Here is a 13,121-nt window from a genome sequence, read left to right as displayed (position 1 = left end):
TTTAATCTAGCATCAAGTGTGATAAAACATGTATATAATGAAGTATCATAACATGTATTCAATGATGCACATTTATAATTGCAGAAACTGTTCAAAGCACGTTTTAAAAGGTAGTAAAACACACTTTTACTAATACGTTATCACCGCAACAAGCTCCCTATGTGCGCAGAAGCAGCCCAGACATGAAGCTGCTCGCTCCATCGCGTTGTGAAACATTGTAAAGGATCTGCTTTTCTTCTGGCCAGTGTTAAATCCGATCCCCTTGATGCGTGGGGAGAGCAAAGTGAATTGGAGATTGAGGTGGGAGGCTGATTAACCCCCTCCTCACCCCGTCCAACCGAGACCAAAGTCGCGATGCAAAGAAAAGGAGGAGACAGAAAGAAGATATTTGAAAAGCTGCCACGAGTTCCCTGTCACACCGCCTCCTGCGCGGATTGAGCCGTGCTCTTTGTTGGCCGCAAGCATGAATACTGAGTGGATGTAAAGAGAGAAAGGCCCAGGAGAGAAGAAAAAGAAAAACACCGGGCCATGCGTATAGAGGAACCCAAAACAAAAATACATTGACCTACAAAATACGTATATTGGTTAAAGGGCCTTTTGGAATACTGTTTTTTTTAAGTCACAATAGCTCCGGTTACACCATGATACACGACACACGTGGTGTATATTTCAATGGGAAAATACACAAACTGTTAATACTGAGGATACACCGAAGATCTGCCTCATTCTAGCCGAATTTTTGAAAAGATTACAGTCCTATAATATACACTTTAAACATGAGTTTGTGCCACTAAAAGAATGTGTATTTCTAATTGTTTTATTCCTGATGTATGATTAAATATTTGAGGGAGTCAATTGATACCTTTTACTCAATATAAACTTTTAAGAAGCTCTGTTGTACTTACTGTATTTAGTTTATGTGTGACCATAATATGGTTAATCTCATGCAATATTTCAGTAAGGATTTTTCTTGAGGCTCTTTGGAAACACAACGTCAATTCGTTTCCGAAAAACACCCACCCACCCACCCACCCCCACACACACACACACACACACACACACACACACACACACACACAGCACATCCCTCCTCCGGATACAATCACCTTTTATGCAAACACGTGGGCTTCTGTCTGCCTGCCCACTTCACTAGTGGAGTGAGGGGGGGGGGGGGGTTCACAGGTGTTCAACAATCCCACAAACACACCACCCCCCAGTCCCCACCCCAAAACACCCACTGCACACGCACCTTTGTGTCATTGCAAGTCTGGGCCAGAAAAGAAAGATACAAAAACAGGAATAACGTTTTCATTAAAAGTCTTAATAAATCGGATGTTTCCTCTTTAACTGTATATTAATTGTGCAATATATGCAAGGTGTGTGCAACAATAGCACCTATATGATTATATATACTGTTGGGGCGTAAAGTAGCTCAACAGGCCAGTGTGTGTCAAAGCTGAGCCTGCAACAAAGGATAAGCACCTTTTTTAAGTTTATTTCTGTTCTTGAACGACCTAATGGCAAGAGGAAATAATTACCTTAATTCTGCCTCGTTTCACGTTAATAACTCACCTTAATTGACAAAATATAGGAAATAAACATTGGAAACAGTTTGATTTAAACATCAACATATAATTGAACAGGTTCAATTATAAAAGCAAACCTGCAGGACTTGTTTTCACCTTTCAATCATTGTTTTGATCTGCAGCTCCTAAACACACTCAGAGCTTCATTCGTTGCGCTAAAGGTAAAAAAAAAGAAGTTTTTTTTTGGTGAGGGGGGTAAAGAGGGTCAGGGAGCTTTAACTCGGTGACAAAGCCTCATTTGCAGGTCAATGCGATGGCACACTCGCTCTCCTCTCCATCCAGCTCGCCTTTGTTCCCTGTCGCCTGCGCCGATGCCAGATGGTCATGGAAAATGCTAATTCCCCTTGGCTGATTTTCCTCTTTTCTATATTTAATTGCAGCCTTTGCAGACTGTCCCATTAAGTGTGTGTTTTGAGAGGAACATGCGATTTAAGGGTTTTATTTTCTCTGATATTCTGTTTTCAGCTGTTACATTTGAAGCCTTAGAGCCACCGTGTATTTCAAAGTGGCTGCATCGCAATATTTTGCTACGTCAGACTCATAAAGGAGAAATATTTTTTGGAAGAACCAGTGACGTATTTACGAGAAATTACGATTTTTTTTTTTTGTTGGTATTGAATGTTATTAATTACTCTACTAAAGTTAGATTAAACAGACTCTGCAGAGGCACAGACATGAGACGTATTGCAGTTTGAATTTGATTCATCTTAAAGATCGACCATATTGGTTTATTTACGTCATAACGTCTTTATTTATTAACAACGATCGAATAGACTCGAATTTATTTCGAATTCACCTTTATACATGAGTATGTAACTCTGTATATTAAAATAGGCTATACAATGGATATTGATGTATTCGTTTCTTTTTGGCAATCACATTTTTTATTATTGGTTTCAAATAAATGATACAATAAAAGAGGTCTGTTTTTTATTATTTTGAAAATTGAATGTTTTATAAATCTTGTTAAACATTTAATTTCGATCTAATTAAAATAAAGGAAGTCCAGATGCTTTTAATGAAAAACACACGTTGCTTTTGTTAAAGCCTATTATTGATTCCTCACATTCATCTCCTATTTGCAAGGTGATCACAGAATGTACTTAATTTGTACTTTGTCACTACATAACTCATAAGAAAATATATAACACAGTATTTTTGTATGATTTAATTAACTGATTGAAGCTAATAACATTTGAGGATTTGACACACATGTAACAGTGTGTGTGAGCTAAAGGTCAGATGAGAGACTGAAGAGCTCATGAAGCAGATTCCCTCTCCTGCAGCAGCTGGTTGTTTCATTATATTCTCGAGCAGTGGGTTTGCTAATGAGCTCTGTATGTTAGCTGTCATCTCTTTCCTTTATGAGCATCATATATACAGCAGGACTGAATTAAGATATCATTTGTCATACTCTAAGGAGCTACATTTAAACTGTTTAAATCCATCTGGTCACAAAAGTCAAAGCCTTGGATAGAAGCTCATATTCTGTTGCCATCTCACTTATAATGCATGGACAGTCTGATGAAAATAATGTAAAATACAACTAGATTTGTTTAATTCCTGCAAAGGGAAGATCACTCCAATAATGTCCGGCCTTAACCTATGACCCCTCTTGTATTTGCCAGAATTCAATACCTTTTTTAGAAACCGAATGCGACTTAAACTTCTATTTATTGGGACACATTTGATATAGTTGCACAGCTGTAGAGACAAATAAAGAAAGATGACCCCTTTAACTCTGAGTGGGGACTTGAGCCCTGAATGTGTCCAATCTCCAACATAGAAGGGACTTCATTAAAGTAACACATGAACAGCTGTTGTCTTTAACATGTAAACTATTGAGATTTTAAAACTACACTGAATGGCCTCGCAGCTCCCCGTGGGCATATGGGCGTTAATTAGCTGGATATAGCCATAGATTAATTATAATATTTTTTCCGTCCATTCGTATCAATAGAGCAGCCAGACAAAGTGTCTTTTGTTCTCTGATGCAGGACATTCTGCGGCTGACTGAATGGGTCTTGGCTATGTCTACATGGATTTGCCATATGGCAACAAAAAGGAAAGAATGGAGCCAGAGAGGGCTTTGTGTTGGGAATCAGAACAAGCCCGTCAGAGCTTATGGCTGCATGGAAGCTGACAAAGTCACTCTGGCCATCAAAAGTCTCCATTTTCATCAAAACATTAGTGTCAGATAGTCAAAGCTATTCAAACGAAGGGAGAACTTGATGGAAATTATGAAATGTGCCTTTGTTTTTATGAGGCAGTGCAGGCCCAGTGCGCATCCACACACACACCCACACACTGCTGCATTTGGCTTCTTTCAATTAAGGGTAAACTTGCAAGTATGACCTGGTGAATGGTTTGTTTCAATAGGACAATTACAAAGACTAGTAGTTTTCTTTTTCCAGCTCTAGCAGGTGGCCTCCACGCCCGGTGTATCCACGGCGGAGTAAACAGTGTATATGAGTGGGTCTTTAGAGTGGAGTGCGGGTGGATGTGGGGGTGTCTTCATGGCGGACAAAGCGGGGATCCAAAGGCAGCTGCTGCTTCTTTAGAGAAGGCGAAAGGGCCTTTAAATCCCAGCCTATATCCCGCAGCTGCCATGCGGCCCAGAGCTGCACGTCTCAATGCGTTTTCCCCCCGCAAGGTGTACTACAGCCCAATGCAGACAGATACAGCCGGAGCTCCGAGAACAGAAATATACCTGCAACCCTGGGGAGGAGCAGAGGCATGGACGTGTGCCATAACACTGCCTTGATTATCGGTGGTGTGTATTGGGATTTTTTGCAGTTAAATAGAATGAATCATCTTTAAAAAGGCAGGTCTAGTATAACTCTTAATGGAAATAAGACTAGCATTCAATACATGCACAATAAAGCTGTTTCTAAATGTAGATCACGAGGCAGAAACCAGACAATATAAATGTCTATTTTTCTCAGTTTTAAGATATAGTACGCCGAACTAAATCAAATGGACAAAAATGCACCAACAAATGTATTTAAAGTTGAAGTGAAAAATATTTTATTCTCATATTTTAAAAGACATAATTAGGGCACTTGTACGAAAACAAAAAACGGCTCAGAAACACAAAGAAATAAATTAGAATAGTCTTAATAATAAACATTAACAGAAAATAAACAGTTATAGGCTGTTGTCTCTATAAAGCTGTACACTTTTGGCCAGTGTAGACAATTATTTTAAAGTAATTTAGGATTGCACAGATGTTAAAACATTTAACACTGTCGAGTGGCTGTATACAAAAGCAACATGAATGCTACATTTGGACTGGATAGAAGTCATTCAGCGAAATGTCCTCTTTTTCCTCTCCCTCTCCAAACCGTTCAGTCCTGAGAGTCTGTGCCCGGGTTTGGTGTCGCTCCGCCGGGCGCACCGAGCCGGAGCAGCCGGTCGGATATGCGGCTCCTTTCTCCCGCAAACCGTCCGCTGTTTTCTCCTCTCCAGCGTTTAAGTAGAGGGGGAAAACATTCCCATCTTGATCCTCAAAAATGTGCAGGAAAGTAGTGCAAAACGCCTGAGGAAAGGAAACAAAAACACGGTAAGTTTTCTGAGTATTTCGCAGCAGTCATTCCGAGTAAAGACGCCAGTCAGCTTTTTGAGGAAACGGAAGAAGTAAGCAGGCGTCACCCTTTAGACGAGACTTTTCCCGCCATATCGTGACGCACATCCCCCTCCCCCAACCTCTGGTGTTACTACAGCTACTACTATCACTACTACTGCGATTTCACCACCGCAACTCTCCCCACCCCCCCTCCCCTCCCAGATAAGACTGCCTGGGCTTTTTCTCGCTCACGTAATCATTTTTAATCAATGCCGGAAAAAAAAAAAAAAAAACAGATATCATTTATTTAAAAGGCAGCTATCCGGTTCAACACGACTCTTGATAATAAACAGTTTGATAACCCGAGGTGTAACAAAACAGAAGTGATATAAAACAAGATTTGTCGATTTGAACAGTTTAGAAAAACATGAGAGATCTTCTTACCTTCAACGGATTCTCTTTCGGGGTGTTTGTTCCACAGAGATAGGAGACTTGGAGTGGTGGCAAGCGCTCATTTCACTTGTCTTTTTATCAGCAGACCTTTTTCGTTTCACGAAGAACTCTGAGGAAACGAAAAAATATATATAAATACACATGGATCCACTAGAGCTGAAATTAAGCACGGAGCAGACAGGCAGGGGAAAGTACGGGGTTTAGCCATGAAAACGAAAAGCATAAACATATTATAAAAGAGATGTATTTATTTGTATATTTACCTGTGATGTGTGTGTTGTTGTCAGTGGCGGTCGTGCTCTTCCGTCTGACACACTGTCTGTGCGCCGGCCTCTCTGAGTTGAGCTTGTCTGTGCGGTTCTCCTGGTTGACCTCCACCGGACACGGAGTGCTGCTCTCAGGAACAGCCAAGCGCTCCAGTACATCCATATTATCAGGGCTTTCCGGGAGAACAGAGTCCAAAGAGGGCCTCTTCTTCACGGGTGTCTCGGGCACCCTGGTCCTGTCGTTCTGCACAGAGTCCTGAACAAACACCGGGGTCTTTTCCACGGACACCTCTTCCCACTCGTAATCCCCTTCCAGCGGGGCGTTGGCCTCGAAATTAAAGTTCCATCTCTGCTGGTCCCGTTCATAAATCTCCCGCAGCTTGCTTTTCGTCTCCGTTTCTAGTTCTTCGTGGTCCGCCGGTCCGAACAGGTTGCGGCACACGGTTGTTCGCCTGTAGAGGGGGAAGGTCCTCCTGGCCACCAGCCTCTCCAGCGCGCTTATCGATAACTGGACGTTAGACATCTCCAAAATCTTTCCAAAAAAGCCCCAAAACACAAAATAAGAGGCCCTATTTGGCTGTTGGATCCCTGATGAGACAGTATCAGGTGGTGTTGTTGTTGTCGTGCCGAAAATAAATGTCTCTTTCTCCTCTCTCGTACGACTCTCTCCACCACAGTTCAGTTTAAATGTACCTTCTCAGTAAGATGTTGTATATAACCTCAGAACAACTCCTCTGTCAGAGCAGCCACCTCAGGAGACGTTCTCATTGGTTGCCTTAATAAGTCCAACCCTCTCCAAAAACACGCACAACCCCCACCCTGATTTCCCATCGGCCACTGGTGCCCATTTGGCTGTGCGTCTTGCGGAGCGCAGCGTTTTGGTCTCACGGAGCGTCAACCCTTTCGATAACACTCTGCAGACTTTCCCAGTGTCAGGCTGGTGATAGAGCTGCGTTTTCTGATCGGATTTGCGTGCATAACCAAGCAGCTGGTTGTGCGTCTATTATCGGACTTAATTTTGTTTCCTTCTTCCTCACAATGGCTGCTGTGTTCGATAATGGACTAACATCGATCGTTTCATGTTACACGAAAGCACCAAATGGTTGTTGAACCATTTTTCAAATATAATTCAGTATTTGTTTTCTCCAATATAATAATGAGAAACAACTGTTTATGAAAATGTAACCTTGCTGGTTAAATTCTCTGTCCGATGTTTGACCCCTTAAAGTGTATCGATATAGTACACGCACCCTCGTATCTCAATACTCCCTTTTTTCTCTCTCTCCACAATAACACTGTGAGCTCCTCGGGTCATACAACGTCTTCACTGAGCCGTGTGCACTGAGAGCTGCTTTGGTTTTACGCACGTGAGCAAAGTAAACAACATTAAAGAGCCAAGGCAAGGTCACAGATACAAACACGTTTTGAGCTCAGCTGAGCAGCTTTAAACTATTTAACAAAAGCTGTAATCATGTCAAGTAGTAAATTACAACTGCAAGACATGGCATAGTACACTAAATTAACACAGGTATTCAGTTTCAGTGGAAAAGTAAGGATTTCCACAAAGTTATAAATCACTGCAGCCATGACACAATCAGGCTGTCACCACTAATGTGTGTGCACGCGATAGGATAATTACTGGTTATATATGGTGGAATAGATTATTGGTCATGCATGCAACATTACTCAGTATCTACATTACGTTGATTGAGGGTTAAAATATAACTGTCCTTACATCAGAACAATGCCATTAATAACTTTGAGTGCATACTGTCTGCAGTCTGTTGTACTCAGAACTCAGTCAGGACAGACAGGCAACGCCTTGGGAGTGAATAACAGGTACACAGTGACCCTCAGTGGTTCAAATGTGGTACTGCACCATGACCTTGTTCAAAGATAGATAGATAATTATCCATCCCAAAATGGTAACATTATTTGTCACAGCAGCAGTATTGTCAAACATTACACATGAGTTAAACATATAGGATAGAATAAGATACAAATATAATACAAATAGAAAGTTAACATTTACAGCAAAGTATATGCAAGTTCACAGACGAAAATACATATATCACTATCACAATAATACACAAAACAAAACAAGTGTGCAAAGTTAATAATTTAAAGGCAGCAATTTATATGCTACAACCCCCCATACATATAAGTCAAGAGTGAGTAGCAGATAATTTAAAATGTGTATATTAATACCTTTTCTGTCTTAAGTCTACATTATGGTGCGTTTTTTGAGGAGCCTAGGGTTTTCCTTTTCTACCTATAGCTATTGTGCATTAAACAATAAGGCCTCTAAATCTTTAAATGGTTCTGTAGAAATGTGTGTTTTGTATTCAAATGGAAATATATTGGTCATGATGTAAAAATGATTGCTGCTCTATAAACGCTGTGGCTGTTGTGGGGTTTCAACCTCTTTGTTTACAGGGCATTATCATGATGTCACATGAGAGTCAGGTTGCTGTGGCACATTTGACATGTGACAGTTGCTAAAGAGTCACATGACTTTAAGTGAGAGATCCCTGCCAAAATACAGTAATGAACTTGTTACATACAAGGTAAGATCTCAGGATGTGTTTTTGTTACAGTGCTATAGGACTGATTTAGGTACGAAAGCTTTTATGTGCGCAGCTCCTCGAGCTTGAACTGAAACTGAGCATCTTGGTTCCCCTGCATCATTTTAAAGCACGGCTAGATGCAATGCAATATGATCATCTTGGTACCTGTCAATGTCGATAGGTTTGTAAATTGTACCCCTGTAATTATGTTGTATGATGTCCTTTTGGTTTTCTGTTGTTTTTATGTTTTCATGGGTATCCAACTTTGCAGGTCTCCCTTGAAAAAGAGTTCGTTTGATCTCAATGGGATTTAAAGGCTACAAACAAACAAGGTCAGGTGCGCATAATGTAATGTCCCCTTATCAGATGATGCTTAATCCCTCAGGTTGGTCATGTGATTCAGATATCAGTGATGATAGAAATTAATGTACAGAAGCATATCAATAAGCCACACACACACACACACACACACACACACACACACACACACACACACACACACACACACACACACACACTCTCTTTAAAGTAATTAATAATGAATAATAAAAACACAATAAGACCTTAAGCTATTTGCATTGTTATGCGTTTTGGACAAACACTGCTATACACCTCATCTTAGAGTGTTTTTTTGTCTTTCAAATGCATTTAAAGTATTTTTCTTTGCTTTTCGCGGTTCTTTAAATCATAAAAATACATGATTAAAATATGTGATCTCTTAAATTGAGCTCTGATTAATGCCACACCTAGTTATGATCTCTGCCATCATTTGTACCTTAATCATGATCATCAAGACAGTCAGACATCTCTTTGGGTTGTGTGTTGGCTCCCTCTGGTGGTACAACTCTAACATGGCCTTTAAAGTATTATACTCAGGGGTGCACATAACTTGTTTGCCCTGGTTCTCAAAGGAGCACCTGGAGATGTTGCTTGGTGCGCATCCTTAAAATGAAATAAACCGGACCTTTTGAGGGGTACTTGACTTTATGAGCGGGGGAGGTGCGCTAGCTCATGAACTGTTCGCTGTTCACTGTATGCCTCGCAGCAGGGTTACTGTGCGGAGCGCATAAAGCAGACCCTTCACGCGATAGCGAGGGGTAGAGCGAGGGATCGCAGATGCCGTACGTGGACGGTTAAAAAAAATTAAATCTAAATGGCTGTCGAATTATACTTTGGCGGCCGTTAATATACCTGGGCGGCCCGCCCAAGTAAAGTCTATGTGTGGGAAACCCTGCTGTGCTATCTTCTTATGCAACTCGCAAATCTCTCTCTCATCTCTTAATGTTGGAGCGCAAATGCGCGTTTTTTCAAATGATCCGGTGCTCCTTTTTTGGCGGGGCATGCGCACCAGTTATGTGCAGCCCTGATTGTGTGTATTCATAGAAAGCAAATTGTACCTCATACATTATTAAATAAACTTAAAGTAACCACTTTAATCTTATTTCCTTGTAATCAATGAAGTAGATCACATGCCATCAGCAGAATCTGTGCTTTTGTTTTGACATTCAACTATTCTTGCACAGAAAATTATCTTACTTATACCTGTCTCATCACTCAGTTTCACACTAGTCACTGATTAGCTTTGACAAGCGAACGATGAATTGCTCCTAAAGCCTGCTCTCTGACAGAGGCCATGAAGATGCAAAGAGAAATTCTTTCAGAAGGATAATCTCAGCTTTTTTTGGAGCAGCAGGTCAGTCAACTAAAGTGATGTCCTCTGGCCTGATTACCTCTGACAGATGCAGCCGTTTGATTATCTCATCTTTAAACACACATACATACACACACACACACACACACACACACACACACACACACACACACACCTTGCTCTTTGACAGAAGTTGACACTGAGGTGAGCTTAATGCAAAGTAAAAAGACGATGTTGGGGCAGCGGTTCGTTGAAGGTGATACAGAAACTGTCAAAGATGCAGTAAATCTCTGCAAGACCTTGACCCAAGAACATTTTTATATGCGATGTAAAAGTAAATATAAATTGCACTTTGGCAGTACAACAAATACACAGTATAAAAGGTTTGACATTAAAAATACATTGTTTAATCTTGTATTGCAGTATATATGATACAATTGAACCTTTTCTTAAATGGATAGTAACAAGACCTTTTTGAAACCCTGACCCCGTTGGAGACCAATACCTTGAACAAACTCCTCCCTTTGATGTGACAGGGGGGCTGCAGGCATTCCCGCAGGCCCCTTCAGAAGCAGGATGAAGGGTAATTTGATCCCCAAACCGTATGCTAAACCCATGAAGCAGTTTTGTCTGCGTGCTGCCTTTCAATTGAAGTTGGCCATCGTTTGTCACACCCCACTACAGTGAGTTCCTGGAGGAGTTAGCCACTGTTTCCTACCCAATGATCCACTCCATCGAAATGATGCGTTTCTGTAATCGCATCAGACCCTTTGAAAAACCTTTTAACAGCTGTTACAGCCTGGCTCATAGGCTGCAACAAAGATGGGAGACAAGTTAAGTGTAACAAAAAGCATATTTATTTACAACACCACAAAAACAAAAGGTCTTCAAAGAAACCTAATAAATGTGGAAGTCAGTTATCAGTAATGGTTGCGTGTATGGGTGTGTGAAAATGTGCAGAAACAAAGACGCGGCCGTGTCGAACAGAAGAGTGAGAGGGCAGTATGGGTTGGTGTTGTACGGCCCAGGTGTGGCTCATCAGGTTGATCACCTGAAACACAAACAAGAGCCAGCAAGCAGAACACGAAGACAGAGACCTCTAGTGGAGTGGAGGGGGTCGTAACCCAGCAGTGAGCCCACACGTGATTGTTTCATTAGATATTCCTGTTTAATTTAGTGGTGCAGAGAGAAAACACAGACAGAAAACTGATTGATTTACATTTTAAGCTAATTTATTTAACACAAAATCTGATGTTGACATTTCGGTCCCACTTTACAATAAGACTACCCTTATAAAGGGTTTACGAATAGTTTGTAATTAATTTATTAATTAGGTTGTGAACACTTTCTAAATCATTAATAAGCTTTTATAAGACATGAGATAAACAGGGCGACTGTGACCGGTTGCTTGCCAAATAGTTTTATCTGTACTGCTAAGTACATTTATCTGTACTGCTAAGTCTTATATTGGCTACTTAGCTTACTTCGTGTTCTTCATCAGCCAGCATCCTTGGTATCTGTTGCTCACTGAGTTGATTCTCGCTAAGTAGCCAATATAAGGCTTAGTCATCTTGCCAAATAGTGAGCCTGTGTTGATGTGTTAGAACTGGTTTATAAATGGTTCTTAAGGATTAATAAAGTGTTTATAACCTAATTAAAAACCCTTTATGAACCCTTTATAAGGGTAGTCTTATTGTAAAGTGGTAACGACTTTTCTAATACCTTAAAATCCCATGTATGTCTTTTGATTTAAAGCAATGTTGAACCACAATTTTATTATAGACTTCAGCCAATATTTATGTCATTAGAGTTTCTTGTACCAGCCCTCCGGCTACATCTATGATTTTTTATTAAACCTATGTTTTGATTGTTTAAACTTAGACATGTTGCCATTGTTTTTATTTACTAATGTCATATTTTTCACAACAAAATCAGAAAGCCAGCATCCGTCAGATATATTGTTATGTGACATGCCCCAAAACAGAGCAAATTGTCTTTTTCTTTTTGCAAGGTAGGAAAAAGTGTATTTTGTCTTTCATAGAAAGCATTTAAGAACTCCTTAATCCTCAAGTTAGTCTATTTTCCAGCAGTTATAAAAGTGGTGGATGTTGTGAATCGTAGGGATATGTTTTACAGCCCAAAACTAGCTCTGAAATGCAGTTTAACCATAACACAATTATTCAGACGTTAAACATAACTCTTGGAATGTTTTTGTACTACTTCAGCAGAAGCAAAGACCTACATTAAAAAGAATGATGGATTGCACGCTTTGCACTGTTTGTGCTAGACCAGCGCTGTGCATTTCAAGATAAGACTTTGCTTAACTTTTGTAAAGTGGTGCTGTCCCTTGAATTGGCTCAATCTCTTCTTCCTGTTATTATTAAGAGATGTAAACATATAAAAAACATATATTATTTGTTTTGAAACAATAAATGTCTTCAAAGGAGCAGCATCCCTTTAAGGGTTATTTGTGTTTGAATGCTAAGTGTTTTATATGGCATGCAGTCAAACATTATAAACTGAGTTAGACAAATACTTAAGGCCTTGGGCTATTCCTGTCATCCATTTACCTTTACAATAACTAAACCTCTGCCCTCACAGTTTAGGAGGGTGGCCGTTATGGCTCTCAGTTCTCAGGGTACTCATCCTGACCGCAGAGCATGTTGCCTTTGGCTGTGGGTACTGCACACACACACACACACACACACACACACACACACACACACACACACACACACACACACACCACACACACACACACACACACACACACACACACACCACACACACACACACACACACACACACACACACACACACACACACACACACACACACACACACACACACACACACACACACACACAGAGTTTTGATGCAAAGCTATTTAAACACACACTTTTCTTTCTTTTTCTGTACCTTCTTACAAGATAAACTCAAAGGGTCAGCTATCACTGTGAAGCAATGAGAAAAAACAATCACAAAGTGTAAAAAAACAAGTAAGAAAAACAGGATAGCATTTTCTTTCTGATA

At 40.4% G+C, this 13,121-nt stretch overlaps 1 protein-coding gene across 1 annotated transcript; it reads right to left on the bottom strand.

Moving 5' to 3' along the window:
* Positions 1-4,589: 4,589 nt before the first annotated feature.
* Positions 4,590-6,574, bottom strand: LOC117448054 (cyclin-dependent kinase inhibitor 1C-like). Its single transcript, XM_034085142.2, has 3 exons — positions 5,868-6,574; positions 5,596-5,713; positions 4,590-5,124 (listed from the first exon to the last, which is right to left on the bottom strand). Exons 1-2 carry the CDS (start codon positions 6,391-6,393, stop codon positions 5,598-5,600), a joined length of 642 nt encoding a protein of 213 aa, XP_033941033.1. The 5' UTR covers positions 6,394-6,574; the 3' UTR covers positions 4,590-5,124; positions 5,596-5,597.
* Between the last annotated feature and the right edge of the window lie 6,547 nt (positions 6,575-13,121).

This window comes from Pseudochaenichthys georgianus, chromosome 6 (genome assembly GCF_902827115.2).
Source record: "Pseudochaenichthys georgianus chromosome 6, fPseGeo1.2, whole genome shotgun sequence".
NCBI classification, from domain to species: Eukaryota; Metazoa; Chordata; class Actinopteri; order Perciformes; family Channichthyidae; genus Pseudochaenichthys; species Pseudochaenichthys georgianus.
This window is presented reverse-complemented; position numbering and strand designations above follow the sequence as displayed.

Coding starts and splice junctions, on each gene's coding strand:
- LOC117448054 (XM_034085142.2), bottom strand. CDS start 6,393: ATGTCTAACGTCCAGTTATCGATAAGCGCGCTGGAGAGGCTGGTGGCC. Junction 5,714..5,867: donor CAACAACACACACATCACAG/GTAAATATACAA, acceptor TCGTTTCCTCAG/AGTTCTTCGTGAAACGAAAA.